Source organism: Diabrotica undecimpunctata, chromosome 3, assembly GCF_040954645.1.
Source record: "Diabrotica undecimpunctata isolate CICGRU chromosome 3, icDiaUnde3, whole genome shotgun sequence".
Taxonomy (NCBI): domain Eukaryota; kingdom Metazoa; phylum Arthropoda; class Insecta; order Coleoptera; family Chrysomelidae; genus Diabrotica; species Diabrotica undecimpunctata.
Window position 1 is genome coordinate 88,468,673 of NC_092805.1, and position 23,225 is coordinate 88,491,897.

Consider the following 23,225-nt stretch of genomic DNA (forward strand, 5'->3'; position numbering starts at 1 on the left):
TTAGTCCTCATTAACTGAAATTATATTTATAATTTCACATATGTACACCCTTTTTGTACAGGATGGAAATCAAGAAGTCATTACAAATATTTCACAACCCGGTCCTAGTTCTAGTGCTACTAGTGATAAATAAATTTATTTTAGACCACATGAACCTATTTTGGAGACTTCAGACGCAGAGCACTTAGTATCACCTGTTTCAAAAGTATTAGAAGATGAAGAAGCAACCACCAGTAACCCGTGTAAGGCATATTTAAATTTTTTGTAACGGTGCTAAAATGCAAAAAGACAACGGTGAGTTTACAAATGGTAACTAAAACAGGACAATGGCAAATCATTTTTTTTTATTACTTTTCAGATCCAAAACAGGATTTACTTAATTTTAAAGATCCAGCACTTTGTCACGATTGTCATAATTATGCGAACAAAATTTCGCCGAACAAAACAGGTATGCCAGTAAGCAACTATAATATATATTATAAAAAACTGGTTAATAGAGAAGTGGTTCGCCGCGATTGGACAATTTACTCCGAGAGTACTGGCAATATATTTTGTCTTTATTGTGTCTTATTTGAAACAAAAGAACCGATTTAAAACAGGATTTTCATTATGGAATAAAAGTAAGGAAAGATTTGACGAACATGAAATATAGATAATATAGATAATCTGAAAATTTATACGACTCATTCATTAAAGCAAGGAAGAGTTGATGTAGATGTCGAAAAGGAAATTAGCACTGCGAAAGATTATTGGGTCAAACTACTAGAAGAAATCATAAGTGTAATAAAGTTTCTGCTCCGCAGTCCCTCCAGAGAAGTCATGCTCACAGATTCGTCTATTCTACCAACTAAAGTCCACTCCCTCCTCCGGACTACTCATACGGTAGGTCCTCTCTAGACCAGTGCATCGCATGAATAGCCCGTCTTATCTCTCATTTTCTCTCTTATCTTTGCTGCAGATTCTTCTCTAATATTTCCTTCTTTCTGACAATTCGAGTTACAGCCTCTACTATTGCCTTGTATTCAGTATTTCCCCTCATTGCTACCTGCATTATGGCATTTTTACTTACACCCTGTATACCTATCTGTGTAATTCGTTTCTGTCCTCATCGAACATTCTGCACTCGAATACACAATGTTCGGCCATGTCAGTCACTCCACAGTCTGTGAAGTTTCCATCCGCAACCTTTTCTACCCTTTCTAGGTACTCTGAAGAAGCCGGACCTGTTAGGAATTGGGTGAAAAAGTAATTAGTTTCTCTGTCCTCGTACTTCATCCAAGTCTATTCCAAATATCCGCGATATTTGGAATTAATACGTTCGTCTAGGCCGCCCTGTGCTCATTTCTCCATTCCTCCTGCCACTCCGTTATGCTGCTATTCCTAGCTACTATTTTCTTCTGCTGATCCTTCCCGAAGGCTTCCGCCCTTTCCTTCGCCGTCTGGCCGATGGGTAACATACCCGCGATCACTTGTATGGCCACCGTTGATGTTCTGTGTGCAACTGTTATCCTTACTAGTGCTTTTGTTTGGACGTTCTCTAGCATGCTCCTATATTTCTTGATGTTTATCATTTGTTGCCATACCAGTACCGCGTACATTACAGTAGAGAGACCACTTTCATTAAAATTCTCCTTTTGGTAATCCCTGGTCCTCCCACATTTGGTATAATACTTGTCAGCACCGAAGTACTCTACCTTGCTAACGACGTATATCTCGTATTCACTAAAGTTCACTTCGTATCTAGAATTACTCACAAGTACTTTACTTTTTTGGTAGGTAAGGTCCTTTCTCCCTTCAGGACAAAAATGATATGGTCTAGTCCTCGGATTCTTGAGGATAATAGCTTTAATTTCTCGGCCGCTAGCATGAGGTCCCTGCTTCCCACCCACGTCTTCGCTTTGTTGTGGAATCTGTTCCCTCTATGCATGATTGGCCAGTATTCGTTGTGCTCCACTATCACCACCAGGTCATCCGCATGTGCTATTGCATGTACACCCATATCCTGGTCTGCATCCAATATTTTGTTGTACAGAACAATTCATAGCAATGGCCCCAGGTCAGAGCCCTGCTGCACTCTCGTCGTGGTGATTGGTGGTCATAGAGTTACCCCTTGCAATGGTTATGCATATATCCGTGAAGTAGTTCCTGAACAAGTTCTTCAGAGAAGGACATATCCCCAAGTCGCCCAGTAGTATGACGATAATTTTCCAGCTAGTACTATTAAAAGCATTTCTTATATCGAAGAAGAAAGCCACCATCCACCTACACCTACATATTGATATCTCCCTCTTGATCCTGCTTATGGCGTCTACCGTAGATTTTCGCACTTACTGGCGGTCGGAAATGCTACTTTTCCCCATGATCTTTCTCTCCAGACTTACTGTACTCTGATTTGTACTCAATATTAATGTATTCCTTTTATCCTTCCATTTACATTTAACTGTTGTGTGAGTACAAAGAGTACCCATAAGATAGTGGACCGTTTGGCTAAAGCGCTAAATGAGCAATTGAATAAAAATTACTAGTGTGAAGGCATCATATATGTTTTTAATTAAATTTAAAAGTATTGACAAAGCGATGGGTAGTTCTGATTGACCATGTTGCTGCGACTTATATATGAATGAAATGTAATTAATTTCTATTATCATGTAGGTACCTAATCTTGCCTCCAGACCCCATGAATAATATCTGATTCATGGCGATAGCTATTAAGAAAAAAACTGATACCATTGTAATAAAAGGGTATGGCCTGTACGAACCTCAAATTTATATCAAAAGGTCCTGTTTCAATTAGTGATTGATGTAGATACAATGCTTTTTATTTGGTATTTAATGTTAATTTCGATGTATTTTTAATTTAAAATATGCCTGTTTTTAAAAGCCACTACAATGAAATTACAAAACTCAAATTTCTTCATGTGTATTTTATCACATGCATTAAGAAACTAAATAGTAAGTAGTTCCTCGGCAATTTTTTTTGTTAATATGGCAGTCAACGTGTTAAAAATGTCCAATAGTTCACAATAATATAAATTTTGGGACAATCTGTATAGAACATTATAAATCATGGTGTCCCATGGTGTAATAAATGACGTCCTGTGACTCCTGTGTCAAAAAATTAATCTGCATGTCTATATACTACTTAAGCGTCTATATTCTTTGCGCAAATGCACAAGCACCAAGCACATGAGCTAGTATGTTAGGTTATGTTTTTATTTGAATGGGGTTTCTTGTTCTTGTAACACTTTTTTGTTTTTAAAATGAATAATTCTGAAACTGTAGAAAAGAAGACATGGACCGAGCAAGAAAGGTTGGAACTGGCAGCCAAATTAGATAAAGAGTTAGATGAGTTTATTGACAAATTACCAAGAAAGAAATATGAAGATGGATGGCCCGAAGATCGTTGGGAAGAGGTAAAGATATTTTAGCATTTATGTATAAAAAGTATTTAAGACACATAAAAAAATTAATGATATTAGCAAACATTTTTTAAAGAGTTTTCAATGAAATAAGCAAAACTTTGCTAATGCACATGTTTCTGGTCTTTATGTAGTAGATTGCAGAATATACTTTATTTTAGGAAATGGCAAAACATCCATTTTTTATGAAAGAACCCCCAAAACCTGGTGATGAGCTTCATCCCCTTTTTGAAGGACTTCAGAAGTTAAAATATGATCCTGAAGAAAATGAACCAGAAGGTATGAGCACTTCTGTAAATGTAAAAGTATTATAAACATGAAATATCAAATTAAATTTTGCAAGAGTTCATCTTCACAACCTTGCTTATAAAATTAAAGAACGAGATCATCATTATCTTTGGCTTGAAAATCCTCTGTGGATCCTTGCCTGCTCTAAGATTCATTGTCATTCTGTTCAGTTTGTGGTGACATGCTGCCATCTTCTGATTTTTGAATCATATAATGAATGAGATCAACAATACATTAAAGTCTATCATTAATAATAATAAAATATTAAATATTTTGGACATATTTAAGCATTATCGTGAGAGTGTAATTGTTGAACCTAAAGGCAAAAGTTTGGGTAGATCGAGAATTGTGTCTAATAGGAATCAATGATTACTGATTAAAATTTATATACTGGTCTGTCACAACACTTTACGAGCTATCAGAGCACAATGTAACACAGAAATAGAAAAAAAAATTATCAAGGGAGAGCTGCAGGAAGTGGATACACAAATCAGGACTGTGAAGAAAAACCTATGCTAACAGAGAAACAACAAGCAAATCACTTCAATTGGGCAATGTCGAAGATTGTATGGACCGTTAATGACTGGCCTAGGGTTATATTCAGTAACAAATTGAAATTTGATCTTTGCGACTTTCAAAAATGGTTTATTAGAAGTAAAATGAAACATTCCCTAAATATTGTCCTAAAAGAACTGTGAAGTTTCCCAAAGGAATTATGATTTGGGAGTGCATGTCATCAGAGGGTCTCAGAAGATAAGAGTGCATGCCATATGACTAAAATAACTAAAAAATGGTTTGGAGACAACAGCATTAAAATCCGCTCGTGGCTTTCAGTCCAGACCTGATCCCCAGAAAATTGTCACTGACTTGAAGAGGAAATTTGGTGAATTATGGGATAGTTTCTTGGAAACGTCACCAACGACAATGGAAATAGAATAATAGGATTTGCAGCATCCAAGGGCATGGTCGTTGGAAGTACCTACTTCCCCCATAAGAATATCCATAAAGTAACATGGACGTCGCCTGATGGTACAACCAAAAATCAAATAGATCACATCCTAATAGAAACCAGGCACTTCTCTAATCTAATGGATGTACGTACTTATCGTGGAGCTAATATAGATTCAGACCACTTCTTAGTAGGCGCAAAAATAAGAGCAAGAATCTCAAATGCAAAAAAAGAAAAGGGCAAGAAAAGTACTCGCTACAATTTAAAACTCTTGAAAGAGCCCCGTGCACTAGAAAGGTATCAAAATTACCTTGAACATGAAAGCACAACAGATGAGAATTTAACAGCTAGCGAGCAATGGGATATATGTAGAAGAACAATTAAGGAAGCGGCAAACAACGTCCTAGGACCAGAAGAATCCACTCCACGCAACAGTTGGTTCGACGATGAATGTGAAGATATCACTAAAAGAAAAAATTATGCATATAAACTTATGCAACAAAGAAGAACACGGGATAAGGAGCAAATGTACAAAGATCTTAGGAAGGAGGAAAAACGCATACATCGAAGGAAAAAGCGGACCTTCGAAAACCAGATTATGCAAGAGCTTCAATCATTAAAGGGGCAAAATGAAACTAGAAAGTTCTATAATATCCTAAATAAGACAAGAAAAGAATTTAAACCACGGCTGACGATGTGTAGAGACAAAAATGGACATATAGTCAGTACCGCTGACGCAGTACAAAGCAGATGGGTTGAGCACTTCAAAGAACTACTTGGTACCGAAGTGGAAAATGATGCGTCACCCCAAAAACCAAGAAATAACACTCACGTAGAACCTCCCTCAATATTTGAAGTGAAAGACGCAATCACACGACTCAAAAATAGCAAGTCCCCAGGAGTGGATTGTATCCCCGCAGAGCTCATCAAACATGGAGGTAACAGCATTATGCACCAAATTCACAACATCATAGTCAAAGTCTGGGAAGAAGAACAAATGCCAGAGGAATGGTGCACTGGAATCATATGTCCACTGCACAAAAAGGGAGATTTGTTGGAATGTAAAAATTATAGGGGTATAACTCTTCTGAATACAATGTACAAAATATTCTCCAACACCCTGTACAGCCGTTTAAGTACGTACGTGGAAGAAATCCTTGGTGAGTATCAAAGCGGTTTTAGGCCAGGTAGGTCAACAATTGACCAGATTTTTGTGCTACGTCAAATCTTAGAAAAAACCAATGAATTTAATATTGACACGTTCCATCTCTTTGTGGACTTTAAGTCAGCGTATGATAGCGTCCTAAGAGGTAAATTATACGAAGCCATGAATGAACTTAACATTCCCCATAAATTAATAAGGCTCGTAAAAACAACTATGAGTAAAGTGATCTGCAGAGTGCAAATACAAGGCGATATGTCACAAGCGTTTACGCTGACGATCTGGATTTGATCGCACGTACTACACAAGGACTTAAAGAGATGACTTCCACCTTCTTGACAGCCGCACAAAATATGGGCCTTAAAATAAACGAGGAAAAAACCAAAATGTTAGCATCTATTCCAAATAACAGAGATAGAGCTAGAAACGCCGAAGAAAACTTCAGTATAGACCAATATAATTTTGAGGTAGTAAATAAGTTTACATATTTGGGTTCTCTCATAACAAACGATAATGACACATCTAAAGAAGTAAAACGGAGGGTACTGCTAGCAAACAAATGTTATCTTGGACTAAGCAAGCAGCTAAAAAACAGAAATTTAAGCCAGAAAACCAAACTAATAATATATAGAACACTCATCCTACCAGTGCTGACATATGGGTCAGAAACATGGACCATCTCCAAAACAGACGCAAATCTTCTGCTCGTCTTTGAAAGGAAGATACTAAGAAGAATAATGGGCGCATTCTGTGAGAATGGTATTTGGAGAAGGCGATATAATTTCGAATTGTACGAGAAGTATAAAAAAATAGTAAATGGTAGAGATGTAATATCCTTCATAAAAATAGGTAGGCTTAGATGGGCTGGACATGTGTCAAGAGCAAATGAAAATTACCCACCCAGACGAACTCTATTATCGGTCCCAGTGGGAAATAGGAGTAGAGGCAGACCACGACTGAGATGGAGGGACGGTGTGGACGAGGACGCAAGGAAAATCGGCGCGGCAAATTGGCAACGGTTGGCGATGAACAGAAACGACTGGCGAAATAGACTGGGGAAGGTCAAGGCTCAACTAGAGCTGTAGCACCACTGATGATGATGATGGGATAGTTTCTACCCTGACTTGTATCCATCCTTAGCAAGAACAATGCCAGACATGATTGCTGCGGTAGTAAAGGCACATGGAGATGTAACCCCATATTAACAAAGTAATTTCTTGAATTGTCTGAACATTTAGTTCCCACAATATTATGCAATATTTTTGTTTATTTTTCCCCCAACACTGCAATTCAAAGCTTATAGAAACCACCTCAACCAATATTGTACTGTTTATGCTAGACTTTAATCTATTATTGCTTTTATCATTTAATTCAAAAATCAAGGTTATAAAGATGAACTTTTTTGAATAAATTTTCGTTTATTTTAATATTTAATTGTTAGGGCTCATATAACCACATATCCTAAGAGTTTATAAAGGAAAATTTGTCCAATTGTCAGTTATTTCATTTTTTTTATTATATTTCTTATAATCTTATCTACTACTCCCATCATATGAAAAATGGCAAATCTTCTAGATTTTAATTATTGTTTTGGTACTAAAATTTTCAATCCTGACTTTTTAAGTGTTTTATTGTTAATGTCTCATTTTGTGCTTGGATTTTTAATTCAGAATCCTAATTATCCTTACATTACATAATATTTCCCATTAAGCTTTGGTCTCCCACAGCATTTATGTTTTATTTCCTTAAAATCTGATAGATCCCACGAGTTGGCTGTAAACCATAGAGTTGAAAACACTAATCGTTTTTGGACTAACCAGTCCATCTTCAGTGAACTTTGTAGTACTTGCAAAATAACCTCAAAAACAAACAGTGGTTGGTTTAACCATACTTAAAGTTATTAAATTATCTGGCAATAGGCTGATGGACTTAGATTGCCTACAGGGAACATAAGTCCCTACTTGAAAGTGTTTGTACATCTGACCTGTAGGAATGTTAAATGCCAGCTGTTTCAGTTGGCATGTTATTATGTTCCCTGTAGGCAATCAGCAGGAAGTTCATCGGCATATTGCCAGATAATTTAATAATTTCAAGTATTGTTTAATCCATTTAAACCCAACCACTGTTTGGTTTTGAGTTGATTTTGCAAGTACTACAAAGTTCACCACCCAAGATGGACTGATTAGTCTGAAAACGTTTTGAACTTGATCCTTTTGGATTTTAAAATTTAATTTAATAATTAAATATACCAATTACAACAGAAGTGTTTTACTTCAATGTTAGAGTTTTTTATTTCCTTATGTACTTGTTACAAATCTTATAATTATTTCTTAAACTCTTCTAAATAAGCAAGACAAAGAACAACATCATTTGTATTTCTGTTACAGTTATTGTTTTACCAAGTACTAATACTTTCTTAAAGATCTTTTTTTTAGCTTTTTAATATGTTTTATTATTTTCTCTTACATGTCTTACAACATCATCATTAATATCCTAAGGGCCAATTGTTCGAATGCCAATCAAAACTTGATTGTAATCAAATATTTAATTAAAATCAAATACGTCACATTTTGAAGTTATGTTGACTGATTTATTTTATTCAATTTTATTATTTTGCGTTTTAATTTAAAATAAACCATAATTAAACTCTTTCTAATGTTAATTTCATGTTTTTATTTACAAATCAATAATCATAATAAGCAATTTTTAATAATTTTGATAGCTGCTGTAACGTTTTTGATTGTAATTAAATATTTGATTACAATCAAGTTTTGATTAGCGTTCGAACAATCGGCCCTAAGTGTTAAGAAACCATTGGTATAACATACATATTTTTCATTTCAATTTGCTCCTGCACTGTTTTGTCATAAACTTCTAATCCTATTTTCTAGGTCTCTAGATCTAATTTATTCTTCAACCTCTATAAGATTGTTTTCACCCTTTTATATCTTTGTTTTAAAATATTTTTTAAGTATGTAGTATTTAAGATATTAAAAAAGGAAGGATATCTAAAATAAAGAGTAATTGTATTTATCAGTTGTAAATATTTGAGACTCATGCTAGGAAGGATTCATAAATAGGTATATATACAGAAATATAACAAAATAATTAATTATTGTTGTTTGTGGGTGCACCACAACAAAATCAGAAGGTTTGCTTTTTAGCTCTTGTTTAGATCTGTTATGTGATTTGGAAACTATTTTTTGTGGCATTTCTATATAAACTATTATATTTTACGAGAGTAAACAACAATTTTAATTAAAAATACATTATATTTGATGTTGGTGACGCTGAGCTGTAGGATACCAGCAGGATCACAGATGATAGACACTGAATGGCCTTCGGATATGAATGATATGAGATAAAAATGGTCATAATTATAGTGATCAACCTTTTATCATTTGGCATATTTTTTAAGCAACATCTAAGGAGTTATATAGTGGGAAATAATCCGCAGACTGAGAAGGAAGAATCATCAGGAATCAGATTTACTTCATTCTACTTGATCTGAACTTTAGGAAGTAATTGAAAACTTATTCTGTATCAGACATTTATGAATGAATGAAATCTTTATTGAATTAGGAAACCCTGATATGGACGTTAATATAATACATAATATTGACATATTAAAATATTAAAATCATTAAAAACACTACATAAACTTAATAAAAATTGTATAATACCATTATAATTCTAAAGTTAAAAAAAAAAGAATTTTACATAAAAGCAGTGATATATATATATATATATATATATATATATATATATATATATATATATATATATGTACATATATGTATATATATACATATATATATATATATATATATATATATATATATATATATATATATATATATATATATATATTTTTAGTGGATTTTCTTGGGCTTAGGTTCATAAAAAAATTTGATTTGATACTAAGGCATTTTCATATATTTTTTCGACGTTTCGGCAGGAAATCCATGCCTTTTTCAAGAAGTAATATTGACTAAAAAACATTTTATGATAGACATAATACGATTTAAAAGTTAAACTTTTGACTTACCAAGCATGTAAAAATTTGTTACTAACAAGTAGACGTCACAATTAAAATAATATTAAAAACATAGGACATACCCACTAAGTCACTACATGTAAAATATATTTTAGATCTAATGTGTTGTTTATTGAAGTTAGTTTATCGTTTAAACAACCAGTTATTTTAACATCATAGGCGTTCTGAGATTGTCTTTTTATGTGTTTTTAAATTAAGTTAAAATATATTTTGTTCAAATTTTTGACATCTTTTTTATCATTTATTGCATTATTATTTTTTTTTATTTGTATAGACTCTAGAAGCTCTCTCTTTTTCCTGTTGGGTTCACTTTTTAGGATCTTGGTTTTCTCAAAATCAAATTTATGTTTTTTTTTCGTTTTCATGTTTTGTGAGGGCGGTTGAGTTTTTTTTGTCATATTTGTGGGAACGTATTCTTGAGTTAAGTAGCTGACTGGTTTGTCCAATATAAACTCCATCACAATTCGAGCAGGGAATTTCATATACAACATGCGATCTTTTTAATAGAGGGGTTTTTGTTTTTAATCTTGTAAAATTCTTTTTCAAAAGATTGTGCCCTTTATGAGCAACCATAATATTATGTTTGGACAGAAGATTTGCAATTTGTTCTGATAATCCTTTTATATAGGGAAGAGACATATAGTTTTTCTTTACCGTGTTGGTTTCATTGTTATTATTGTTATTGTAAAATTTATGCAGTCGCGATTTGAAAGTGTTGTCGATAAGGTGGTGTGGGTATGAATTAAGTGTTAGTGCTGTTTTTGCTTTTTTAATGGCCTGAGGTCTATTAATAGGATCGGATAATCTAATAGCTCTATCGGCGAGTCCGATAACTACTGATTTCTTTTGAGACAGGGGATGATGAGAGTTGAAATTCAGATATCTCGATGACCAGGTTTTTTTGGTGTACCATGAAGTAGTTATAGTGCTGTTTTCTCTATGTAAGGTCAGGTCCAGAAAATTAATTTGATGATTTTTTTCAATTTCTAATGTAAATTTTAGTTTTTGGTGAAAGTTATTGAATTCATTTAGTAAAATATCCATTTTATCCTCTGGTGCTGCGCTCAAGCAGTCATCTATATAGCGATAGAAAAAAGGTATATCAAAATCTATTTTATTTAAAACAGTTTCCTCTAGATGCTCTAAAACTAATTGAGCGATGGCACTGGATATGCTAGCACCCATAGCACATCCATCTGTTTGTTGGAAGATTTTGTTTTTATATAGGAAATAGGTTGACTTTAATGTTGTTTCGACTGCTAGCAGAAATTCTTCTAGAGGGATGTCTGTGAACGCTTTGATTTCATTCCACTTTTTTTTAATAATGTCTTTCGCTAAAGCTATTGGAATATTGGTGTATAAAGATACCACATCGAGAGAAACTAATTTATAATTTGGAGGTAAATGTATATTTTTGAGTTTTAATTTCAGGTGATCAGCGTCTTTTAAATAGTGTGGATTTTTATTTATTACGTTGGAAATAATGTTCTTCAAATATTTTGAAAGGTTTTCAAAAGGAGACTGAATGCATGAAACAATAGGTCGCAGCGGCACACCCTCTTTATGTGTTTTGGGTAGACCGTATATCCGCTAAAAAAATATATATTAAGGTTCAAGAACTAAACTCAAACTATATATATATATATATATATATATATATATATATATATATAAATTAAGGAAGTGGTGGGTTTTTCGGTCAAAGTGGAGAAATAAAAAACAAAGAAGGTGGCTACTTCATCTATTTATTGAAGACGTTTCGCTTTCTACTCAGAAAGCATTATCAGTTCATCTAAAAAGAACAATATGAAAAACCAAACATCCATAGAAATAAATCCGCAAAATAGTTTCGAAACACAATTCAGATTTCTGCCTTAATCTGAGCCTTCTAAAAATTGCAAGGCAAAATTCATTTTATCCATAGAAATGTTTGGTTTTTCATATTGTTCTTTTTGACATCAAAGAAAAGCAAGAAAAATGACATCACACAACGATAAAAAGAGAGTAATACACAATGTAAAAAACTAAATAATCTAATTTGCAATATTAAGATTTATAAATTTAACAGATATTATATTCAGTAATAGCGAGATACAACTTTTAGAGAAAGGATTTAAACACAACTTGCCTCAACATAATAATCAAAAAACTTTAGAATACTTGGGGGTAGAATGTGAAGTATCGTTAAACAAAAATGCCAATAATATAGATAAAAGTGTCATTGCAAAATCTATTGCCGATAAGTGTAGTGAAACTAAAAAGTCCTGTTGCAAAGAGAACCAAATAGCCATTTCAATTAAAAATAAATCGATGGAAGACAACATAGTGTTTACAAAAGCAGACAAAAGTAACACTACTATTGCTATAGATACAATAGAATATAATAACAAAACAATAGAATTTTGAAAAAACAAAATATAACAATAAACAAAGATCCGACCGAAAAGTATCAAAAACAAATTAAACTGACGTTAGAAAAATCAATATTAAATTCAACAGAACAGAAATACCTCAATATTATGAACCAACAAACCCCTAAATTATACTCTTTTATTAAATCACACAAACCTGACCACCCAATAAGACCTGTAGTTTCTTTTTATACAGCTCAGTCATATAAAATTTCAAAAAAACTTAGAGATCATTTTAGAACACACACACAAATTTTTACCTAAATTTATTGTAAAAAACACAATAGAACTAGTTAATAAAATAAAACATTTTCAATTATCCAACAATTCTAGATTAATTTCATTTGCTGTAAAAAATCTTTTTCCTAGTATTCCTCCTAAAGAAACTTTTGTTTTAGTATAAAACCTTTTAGTTTTAGATATAGAAAATGTCACACTGAGAGTGCAGTACGGCCAAGATACGGCAATGCTTTTCTTATGGAGAATAAACGCGCAGGGTTGTCGGTTTTCTCCAGCTGTTGATTGCTCATTGTCTCACAGGACCGGCTTGGATAAAATGCATCTGCCGTCAGTACGAGTAAAATATTTTATATCATGTATACGTATACAGTAGAATAAAAAGGCATTGATGAGTTATTGACAACGAAAACTATGAATTTTGCATATAAAAACGTCAACATGAGATATACAATTGAATCATATTCATAAGAGTAACATTTGAACACCTCTTTACAAGAACAACATACAATAACTGTAGTTTTAATGTTTTACATAAAATAGAAAAAACCTACATAATTTCTAGGAAAGAATTTGGAAACTTGGAAATGATATTATTTATAGATATATATAATATTCAAATTTCCAATTCTTTCATAGAAATTAGATTTTTTCTATTGTATGTAAAATATTAAAAATACAGTTATGTTGTTTCTATAAATAGGTCTTCATTTCTTTTGAAAAACTTCTGATACAAATTACCATCATTAACATAATCACCTAAATATGGCCATAAACTTGTTTGTCATAATTAGTATTTGATAAACTCCAAGCTTTCCCTATTTCACCCCCTACCCATCCTAAGGATGCGTAGGGGGTGAAAGTGCTTTTTGAAAACGAAACTACACTTCAAAATTTAGTCCGAGTTTTAACAGAGAGCATGGAGTCCCATAAGTTTAAATCCGGTGAATTATTTAACGGTTGCGCTAAACTCGTAGTGTTAACTGTGTTGTGTTTTTTACAAAATACGGAACAACTTAATGTAAGTGCTGCTGTAGCAAGAACAACTTCGTTGATGACTGGTGTTAGCGAAAGAAGCATTTACAATTTCAAAAAAGAAAAACAGAGTGGAACGTTGAAATCGCCAAAAAAACGTAAAAAACGAGTGTGTCAATCAAATTCTAGAATATTCACATATGACGAGGGTGTAAGAAGTATTCTACGGAGAATTGTTCATTGTGAATTTTTCATGAAAAATTTGCCGCCATTCTTAAAGCATATACATAACTTCATACAAGGTAATGAGAATATACAGCCGTTGTCTCTTTCTACTTTATACAGACAGAAAGATATTGGATTTGTTTATAAGAAACGTGGCCGAAGAAGCATCATGGTGGAGCGAGAGGATATTATTCATTGGCGCCATAATTATTTGAGAACTATACGACGTTTGCGAAAAGACCATTGCAATATCATATATTTGGACGAATCGTAGGTTAATGTTGGCCAATCTATAAATTACGAATGGTGCGATACTACGATACAAAACAGTCGTGATGCTTTTCTCAAAGGTTTAAGTACTGGCTTAAAAGCACCTACTAAACGAGGTCCACGATATGTTTTATTGCATGCAGGTTTTTTAGGAGGTTTCCTTCCTGGCACCAAGCGTGTTTTTATGACAAAGAAAAATGATGGCGACTATCACGATGAAATGGATGCCGCATATTTTGAGTCGTGGTTTAAGGAGACATTAATATCAAATTTACCAAATAATGGTCGCAGGAATGTCATTGTAATGGACAATGTATCGTACCACTCCCGTAAAGAGAGATTCCCTAACAATTCCTGGAATAAAGCTGCAATCAAGGAATGGCTAGTGGAAAAAGACATTTTTTTCGAGGAGTGTTATTTGAAATCCGAGCTATTAGAAGCAGCGCGTGCTTTTAAAGATCAATACGATAAGTATCATCTTGATGAGTATGCTTCACAACATAATGTTTATATTTTAAGGCTTCCTCCATATCACTGCGAATTGAATCCTATAGAAATGGTGTGGAACCAAGTTAAGCGATATGTAGGTACCCATAATACCACTTTTAAAAACGACGAGGTACGCCAGTTGATCGACGACGGTTTCGCACGCGTCACAGAGCAAAATTGGCGCAATTATGTCACTCATGTTGTTGAGAAAACGGAAACTGAGATGTGAACTGCGGACAACCTGCAAGATGACGTAGACCAATTGATAATACACGCGAATACAGGGGAGAGTAGCAAAAGCGAATCCGACATCTCGGATGTAGAGGACGACTTTAGTATAATTAATTGAATATCTGTGAGTAACCTCGATTATTTTACACTGTATAACCAATAAAATGCATTTACCAGTCCAATCAGAGTATGGGCTTTTCGCATATTGGGCTGGGTGCACGGAAATCGAGTTCCCGGAGGTTCCACCCTGTATATTTATAGCTATCAAGAAATGTAATGTAAAATATATTTGTTAGTTTAATAAAGTATAAATATAATATAATGTTAAATAACTTACACTATAAACCTTATACCTGCTCGTGTGGGCAAGGAAAACTATTATCCCATATGGAATAACACAAGGTTTCGCTGAAAACTACCAGGTTGCTATGCCAAGGAACTAGGTAAATTTATGTTGTGTGTAAAAAATGCGAGACTGTATTATGTTTTAACAAGGACAAAAACTACACTTCAGATTTCCACAAAAAAAAATTTCATAGGTGTTAAAATTTCGCAGTGATTCAAGTGCGCAACTTGTTTTTTTAATAACATCGCCGGGATTAAAAAATGTGCAAAGCTTTTTCAATATTCCCATTCCTGATAATTTTTCACATATTTACAAAAGAAAAAGTTTTTCTTGGATATTGGGCTGGGTGCACGTAAATCGAGTTACCGGAGGTTCCACCCGGTATATTTATAGCTATCAAGAAATGTAATTTAAAATACGTTTGTTAGTTTAATAAAGTATACAGTTTTATAATAAAATTCTCGCTAAAAACTTAAGGTCTTTTTCATTCAAATTCATGCCTCTTATTTGGCTACTTGAGGCAATTATTTTATCAATATATTATTTTATAATAAATAACAGAGCCCGGCGTAGAGATCTGGGTATGGTTCTGTGACTACCACTTGGACCTGTTTGTATCGCCAAGCACAAGGCGTGAAATCCGGCAATTGTGCATTCCTATATTAGCCGTACTGCACTCTCGGTGTGACATTTTCTATAGACCATAATATAAAAAATCCAATCATTACATCTGAAATTTTAGGTCTGCTTGAAATTTGCATAAATCAAGACTACTTTTAGTTTAATAATGAAATATATACAAATAACAGTGTAGGACATCATGGGTAATCCTTTAAGCCCATTACTATCAGATATTTTTATGGATCATCTATAAACAAAGATTTCAAAACATCCCGTATTCAAACAGTTTTTATATTGGTGGAAATACATGGACGATATATGTATGCTTTACAGGAACTAACAGACAACTTGACCAATTCTTATCTTCCATACCTCCTCCATAGTCATATTGAATTTACAATAGAAACAGAACAGAATCAATTCATAAATTTTCTAGATTTAAACAAAAACAAACATGAGCTTTCCGTATTCCATAAACCTACCCATACTAACACGACTATATACAATTCCTCATCCCATCTTATACAGCATACATTGTCAGCGCATCATAGTATGTTACACAGATTAAAAAATATTCCCATGTCAAAAAACAACTTCGAGATATAATTTAATATCACTGGACAAACAGCAGTAAACAATGGCTACAAGCCCTGAAATTAGTCTTTCCACCAACAGGAAAAACCCAATACTTTTTGCTCGATTACATATGCAAGCAAGATATCACCAAAAATGCAAACACATAAAAAAGAAAGGAATAATGTCAGCTTTCAGAACATTGAATAAATTCGTGTACCCTCCAATAAGAATATTGGCAGGACCCAGGTCTTCCTGGCCTTTCGGCATACGACCGTAAGCGGAACTCTACCCCTACGAGTCCGACAACATTTGAGGGTGTCGTGATTACATAAAGTAACACGGGGCTCTACCCTCCCCGTCCTCCGTTAATTTAATGAAGCCAAACGATTCCTGTAAAATCTACAGTCTACGATAATATGTATTTTATTGTTTCAGATTTGGCTGTAAGTTATAAGGATGATGGAAACTTTAATTTTAAGTATAAAAACTACAGATTAGCTGTTATTTCATACACGGAGGGAATTAAAGTTAAATGCAAAGATCCAGATATCAATGCAACTCTATTAAATAACAGGGCTGCAGCACACTTCTTTTTGAAAAATTTTAGGTAAGCTTTACATTGTACATTATTGGAAATATTTTTACTAATAAAACATATATAAAATAAACTACTGGTAGGACTTTTAAATTCAAAAATAATCTTGAAATCTTTGACATAAGTAATCTGAAGTGTGTAAAAAGCAGTAGTTAAAAGGTTTTTATTTATAAAATAAATTCTCCTAACGTGATTTTTTTACGTGATTGTCTAGTGATTACGAATAAGAATTTCGAATATAGATACAAAATAATGATTTCAGCAAAAGTACCAATTGCAACATTCAAATCATTACAGTAAAAATAAAAGAACTCACAATTGCTAATATATATATATATATATATATATATATATATATATATATATATATATATATATATATATATATATATACAAGCCTCCAGAAATCCAATGGCCCCTGAAGTACTGCCTCATCTTCACCATCCGCAGTATGGGAGGTTTTAATAGCCATCACACGATGTGGAAATATGACAGCAATGACAAGAACGGCAAAACACTTGTAGAGTGGGCAGAAAGTAACCTTAGTCTAATATTTTATACAAAAGACAGGGGAACATTTAGATCCGTAGCGTGGAATTTGGATTTTTTTTTTCTGAAAAATGGCTAAATGGCTTTGGCAGAGCCAATTAGCCAGACTTGTTTGTGTTTATTGTTAAAATCGACTGAATTTCAATTATTATTGATTGTAGATTCATAGTCAAATGTTAGTACTACATATGGCTAATATTTTTATGGATAGGTACATACATTTTGTTTTGATATATTTTTATTTTGTTTTTTTTATTCTTTTATTATTTTTTTGTTTTGTTGCTGTTTTGATTTTTTTTTGTTTTTTGCTTTTTTTTGGATTTATTTTTTTGTTTTTTGTTCTATTTCTATTTTCTTAATTCTTTTATGTTTTTTTTTTAATTTGTGGTATACTTTTTTTTTTGTTTTATTTTGTTTTTTTTTTTTCAAACCATATTAACAGATTACGCCTATATACTATTTACAACTTATATTTACATATTTTAACATGTTTGTAAATGCAATGAAGAATTTCCATATTATTTGAAAATATTAAAAGATTAAGGTTTGTTGGAAAACAACACTTAGAATTTATTAATTCTTTATAAAGTTCGTTTATATTAATAATTTGTAAATCACATTCTAATATAATAATATGTGTTAGATCGCCTATTTTACCACAAGTACAATTGGGAGTATTTGATAAGCCGATTCCATGCATGTAAGATGGCGTAAGAGCATGATTTGCTCTCAGCCGATTAATGGTCTTTATAAAATGTCGATTAGATTCTGTGTAGAACCATCTTATGGAGGGTATCCTAGTGTTACAATGATAAAAGTTTAAGCCAGTCTTACATTCTCTGTAATGTAAATGCCAATTATTTTTAAGTTTTTGTCTACTAACGGTGTCAATATCTGTCGCTGGAATTAAATTTCTGTTTACTTTTTCTCCAAGCATGTATGCTGATTTAGCCAAATTGTCAACGATCTCATTGCCTTTTATTCCCGAATGGCCCTTGATCCATGTAATTATTACATTTAATCCTAATTGTATAGTTTCATAAAGAATTTTAAGAATTTCCAGTTCAATGTGGTTTATTTGTTTAACTGTTTGAATGTTGTTAAATCTGTCGACCACGCTTTTACTGTCAGTAAATATAACATAGTTGCTAGTCGGATTCAGTACTACATACTGAAGAGCAAACATTATTGCCATCATTTCTGCTGTGTATATTGAGCATTCACTGAGTAAGCTATACTGGTGATGGTAATTTTTATTTTCGTGGAACATTGCACAGCCCGTTCCATTTGCATCTTTTGACCCATCAGTAAAAATGTACTGATAATTTGTCCATTTTTCTTTAATAATTATATCAAACATATTTGGGAGTAAATGTGAGTTTAAGTAACATATCCTAACCTTTCTAGAAAATAGTGTTTTTGCCATTTCACCGTAGTAGGGCGGAATTTGGTTTTTATAGAGAATATCGTTATATTTTACCGTACTTAGATAGCTTTCTACCAAAGGTATAGATTTTTTAGTTCTCCAGTACCTATGGGTGAGGTCTAAAACTGATAGCTCATTAAGATCTTGAAGGTATTTATAATTTTTGGACATAATTCGGACTGTGAATTTGTCGCTAAGAAATTGGCGGCGTAAATGCAATGGAGGTTCCACCGCTTCATTTTCCATTATTTGGACTGGAGTGGATTTTAAATAACCTAGGCATAATCTCAGGCATTTATTTTTTTGAATTTCAAGTTTGTTTAGATGTGTTTAGATTTATACCAAGATACTTAATACAGTTTTTTATAGGGAAATTAAACTTTCCCACATTAAGATTGCCTTGTGGAACTCTATGTTTTTGTGAAAAGTAACACACCTCAGTTTTTGTGTCAGAAATTGATAAACCTATTTCTTCATAGTACTGATTTACGATTTCTAATGTGACTTTCAAATTATCCTCACAGGTACTTAACAATTTTCCTGCTGTGTATAAAACAACATCATCAGCATATTGAAGAATTTTTGTATGGTTCGGTATACTAACTTCAAGATCTATGTTGTACAGGATGTATAAAATCGGGCTTAAAATACTCCCCTGTGGCAATCCAATATTAGTGAGTCGAGAGTATGAAAATTCCTCATTATTAATTTTTAAAAAAGTTAGTCTGTTAGAATACAAAGATTTTAAAAAGAGAGCAAATGATCTAGGGATTCCAATATACAACATTTTTTGGTAAAGAATGTTTAAATTAACATTATCAAAAGCAGCAGAAACGTCAAGGAACGCAGCTGCTGTAGACTTATTTGATGTAAAATTAAGCTGAATTGAAGTAACTAGAGCTGTAGTTGCGTCTTGAGTGGACCTAGACTTGCGAAAACCATATTGGGAACTTGGAAGTATACTATCGTGTTCTAGCCAATGTTCAAATCTATTTTTAATTATTCTTTCAAATGTTTTTAAAACACATGAAGATAAGGAGATAGGTCGGTAAGAACTTGGATCACGTTCTGGTCTGCCAGGTTTTTTAATCGGAATTACCAGGTACTCTTTCCAACTATTTGGTACCGGTGTCTTATTTTTCCAAATATTGTTGAAAATGTTTACTAGTGAAATTTTATATTCTATATGTAAGTTGTATAACAGCGAATATGACACATTGTCAATACCTGGAGAAGTATTATTTCTTTGTTCAAGGGCTCGATGCAATTCCCATAAATGAAAATTTTCGTCAAAATTGTGGTTTTGTCGGGGTACTGTTTGGATATGTTCTTGTACAGTGTCGTCATTTGGAACCCATGCCGGTTGGATTCTGTTTATAATTTATAAACGCATGTTTTCTATTTTCAGCTGCTAACTGACAATGATTGTTCCACCATGGTTTCGGAATATGACCTTTGTTTTTTTCTTTAATGGAAGAATGTTTTGGGATAGCGACGTTGGCTGCTTGGTTTATATTTGTCAACAATTCTTCGTAGATTAATGGTATTTTCATTGTTTCCAAAGTACTGGTATAGATCATTCAATTGGCTCTGCTAAGGTTCCATATTCTATGTTTTCTACTGGATGTGGCTTCTGCTGCGGAGAAACTTTGTGATGAAAAAATAATTGGCACATGATTAGATCCATAAGGTTCTTGTAGAGTATTCCAACGAAAATGAGAGGCAATATCTCGGGAACAAATGGTTAAGTCTACAGCAGAAGGTTTATTGGAAATAGCAAGAGTGGGGGATCCGTCGTTTAAATATTCTAAATTACAGTATTCTATAGCATCTAGAAGATCTTTACCTAATCTATCATCAACTTCGCAGCCCCATGCCAAATTGTGTGCGTTAAAATCGCCTCCAATTATAAATGGTTTTGGTATATTTTCTAAAAAATTGATCCATTGTTGAATTAAAACTTTATTCCTGGGTTCATTATATAGAGAAATTATATGTAAAGGTTTCTTGAAATGTGAAATTTTTATTGAAATACACTTATATGTAAACGAATACGTATTTTGAAAATTTATTTCTTCATATATGATGTTGGATTTCAAAAGGATTGCACAACCGCCATATCCATCAAGGCGATCAGCTCGAACACAATTAAATTCTTTAAAATTATAATATTTTCCCAGTTTGAACCAGGTTTCAGATAATAGAGCTATAGTGATGTCGTTCTGATGAAGTAAATATTCTAAATTTTCTTTATTGAATACTTCTTTCTGCTTTGTTTTATATTCAGATGATACATATTTTGACCTTATCATTAATTAAAGTGTTGATCCGTCTTCTCTTACTTGTACTGAAATTTGTCATTTGTTCTTGTTTCTAATTACTAATGCTATTATGTAAATAGAATACAAATTTATTATTCAACTACTCCTAATTTTTCAGATCTTCGCTGCAGGATTGTGAACTAGCTTTAAAACTCAAACCTAACTATGACAAAGCGCTAACAAGAGCTGCAAACTGTTGCTTTGAAATGAAGAAATACAAAAAAGCTGTTGAGTACTGTGATATTTTATTAACGAAAGACAAGGAAAATAAAACCGTATTAGATTTAAGAAAAAAGTGTACTAATGCAGAAAAGTTAAAAGAGAGGGACGAAAGAAAAAGAGAGCAAGTAGCAAAAAAGAGAGAGAAAGAAGAAAAAGTGCTAATAAATGAGATTATTAGCAGAGGTTATAATATAGAAGGAGGATCAAAAGGTAAGTTAACAATACATACTATATATATTTATATATATATATATATATATATATATATATATATATATATGTATATATATATATATATATATATATATATATGTATATATATATATACATATATATATACATATATATATATATATATGTATATATAATATATATATATATATATATATATATATATATATATATATTATAGCGGTTATATTTGCCTACCACATTGGGTAGGAAAACTGGGGACAGAAATTACTGGGCTGGAGATAGTCTAAGCAAACAAACCGAAACGTCTGCGAATGGCTACTCTTGGTTTGGTTGGAGAGCTGGGTCGTAAGTAAGTGAATAAAAGAGGGACTGGAAAGAGGTAACTACAAAGAAATGAATCAAAAAAATACTTACATAGATTTCCTGGGCAACACACACAAGAAGGTTCCTAAACTATTTTAAAAGGACGCCGTTTACAAGAATCTTCCTGCTGGATGGAAAGAAAGGCATTTCTTTCCTAAAAATTATTAAAGGAGTGAAAATCTTTTTAAAGGAAATAATTCTACACTTGGTTTAGAGAGAAACATTACATATTTATTATTACTTCACCATAAACAGTTATTACAAATAAAATTAACGGAATTTAAAAACAAACTTACAATGGTGGTATTTGTAACGGTTTACAACAAGCTCCAGACGTTGGGGACACAATAGGAATTTAAATTATTATTAAAATGAGAATATCTAGATTTTTGAGGTTAACCTTTTAAAACAAAACAAATCAAATTTATAGTTATGTACCAATTATTGTCAGAAAAAGATAATACTAACTGTCATATGTTGAAATGAAATATTTAACCTTGTGAAATATTAATTAAATTTTTAAAATTAATTGCATTTACCTACCTAATATGACTATCAGCTAATCCATAAAACGTATAATTTTATTTATTACAATTTTTTAACTTGTCATGAAAGCAATTTTTTTTATTAATGAAAAATGTCTATTTTTACTTAAAAAATTTTTTAACAAAAATGTATCTTATATCACTCTGGCTGATGTATTTCCGTTAAGAAAGTTTTTGGGATCTGAAATGAACCAAAATACTGCAAAATAACACACAACTGTGTCCCATAAGCTACAAATTTGTCTGAAATGACCAGGGAACACAAATAGACGATTCTTTGGAAGTTGGACACTGGATTCGGGCCTCGGATTATCCTGGATGACAAAAAACTGCAATCTTCAAAGCTCGGTCTCTCAAACGGTCCTGCTTGAAACCATGTGGACCTCTCAAATTGTTGTAGCGCTGCTTTACAAATCTCCCACTTAGGACACAATACAACAAAACGGTGATTAAATCAACAAAACTGCCACATTGCATTTGATTAAATTCACCTCTCCACAAAAAAATTTGCCGGCTTTTGAAGACTACAAACGCCGAATGTTTTTTCTTCGAAATCTTAATCCAAACTTCACTTAAACTACACATTTAACTGCTACTATGACTTTACACTGTATTTCCATGAAAAAAACGAACAACGAACAAACAATAACGAATTTGATGAAAAACCAGGACTCACAATAAAACCAAACGCTATGACGTTCTATCGTAGAGTAAATCACTTATATAAATCACTATATTTCCATGACAAAAAAA

At 32.6% G+C, this 23,225-nt stretch overlaps 1 protein-coding gene across 1 annotated transcript in view; it reads left to right on the forward strand.

Moving 5' to 3' along the window:
* The first annotated feature begins 3,149 nt into the window (after positions 1-3,149).
* The window catches only part of Dpit47 (DNA polymerase interacting tpr containing protein of 47kD), a 33,851-nt gene continuing 13,775 nt past the window's right edge, over positions 3,150-23,225 (forward strand). The window contains exons 1-4 of the mRNA XM_072526247.1: positions 3,150-3,413; positions 3,581-3,698; positions 16,692-16,863; positions 21,266-21,579. Coding sequence (XP_072382348.1) covers positions 3,261-3,413; positions 3,581-3,698; positions 16,692-16,863; positions 21,266-21,579 — 757 coding nt within the window. The 5' untranslated portion in view covers positions 3,150-3,260. The remainder of the gene's footprint in view (positions 3,414-3,580; positions 3,699-16,691; positions 16,864-21,265; positions 21,580-23,225) is intronic.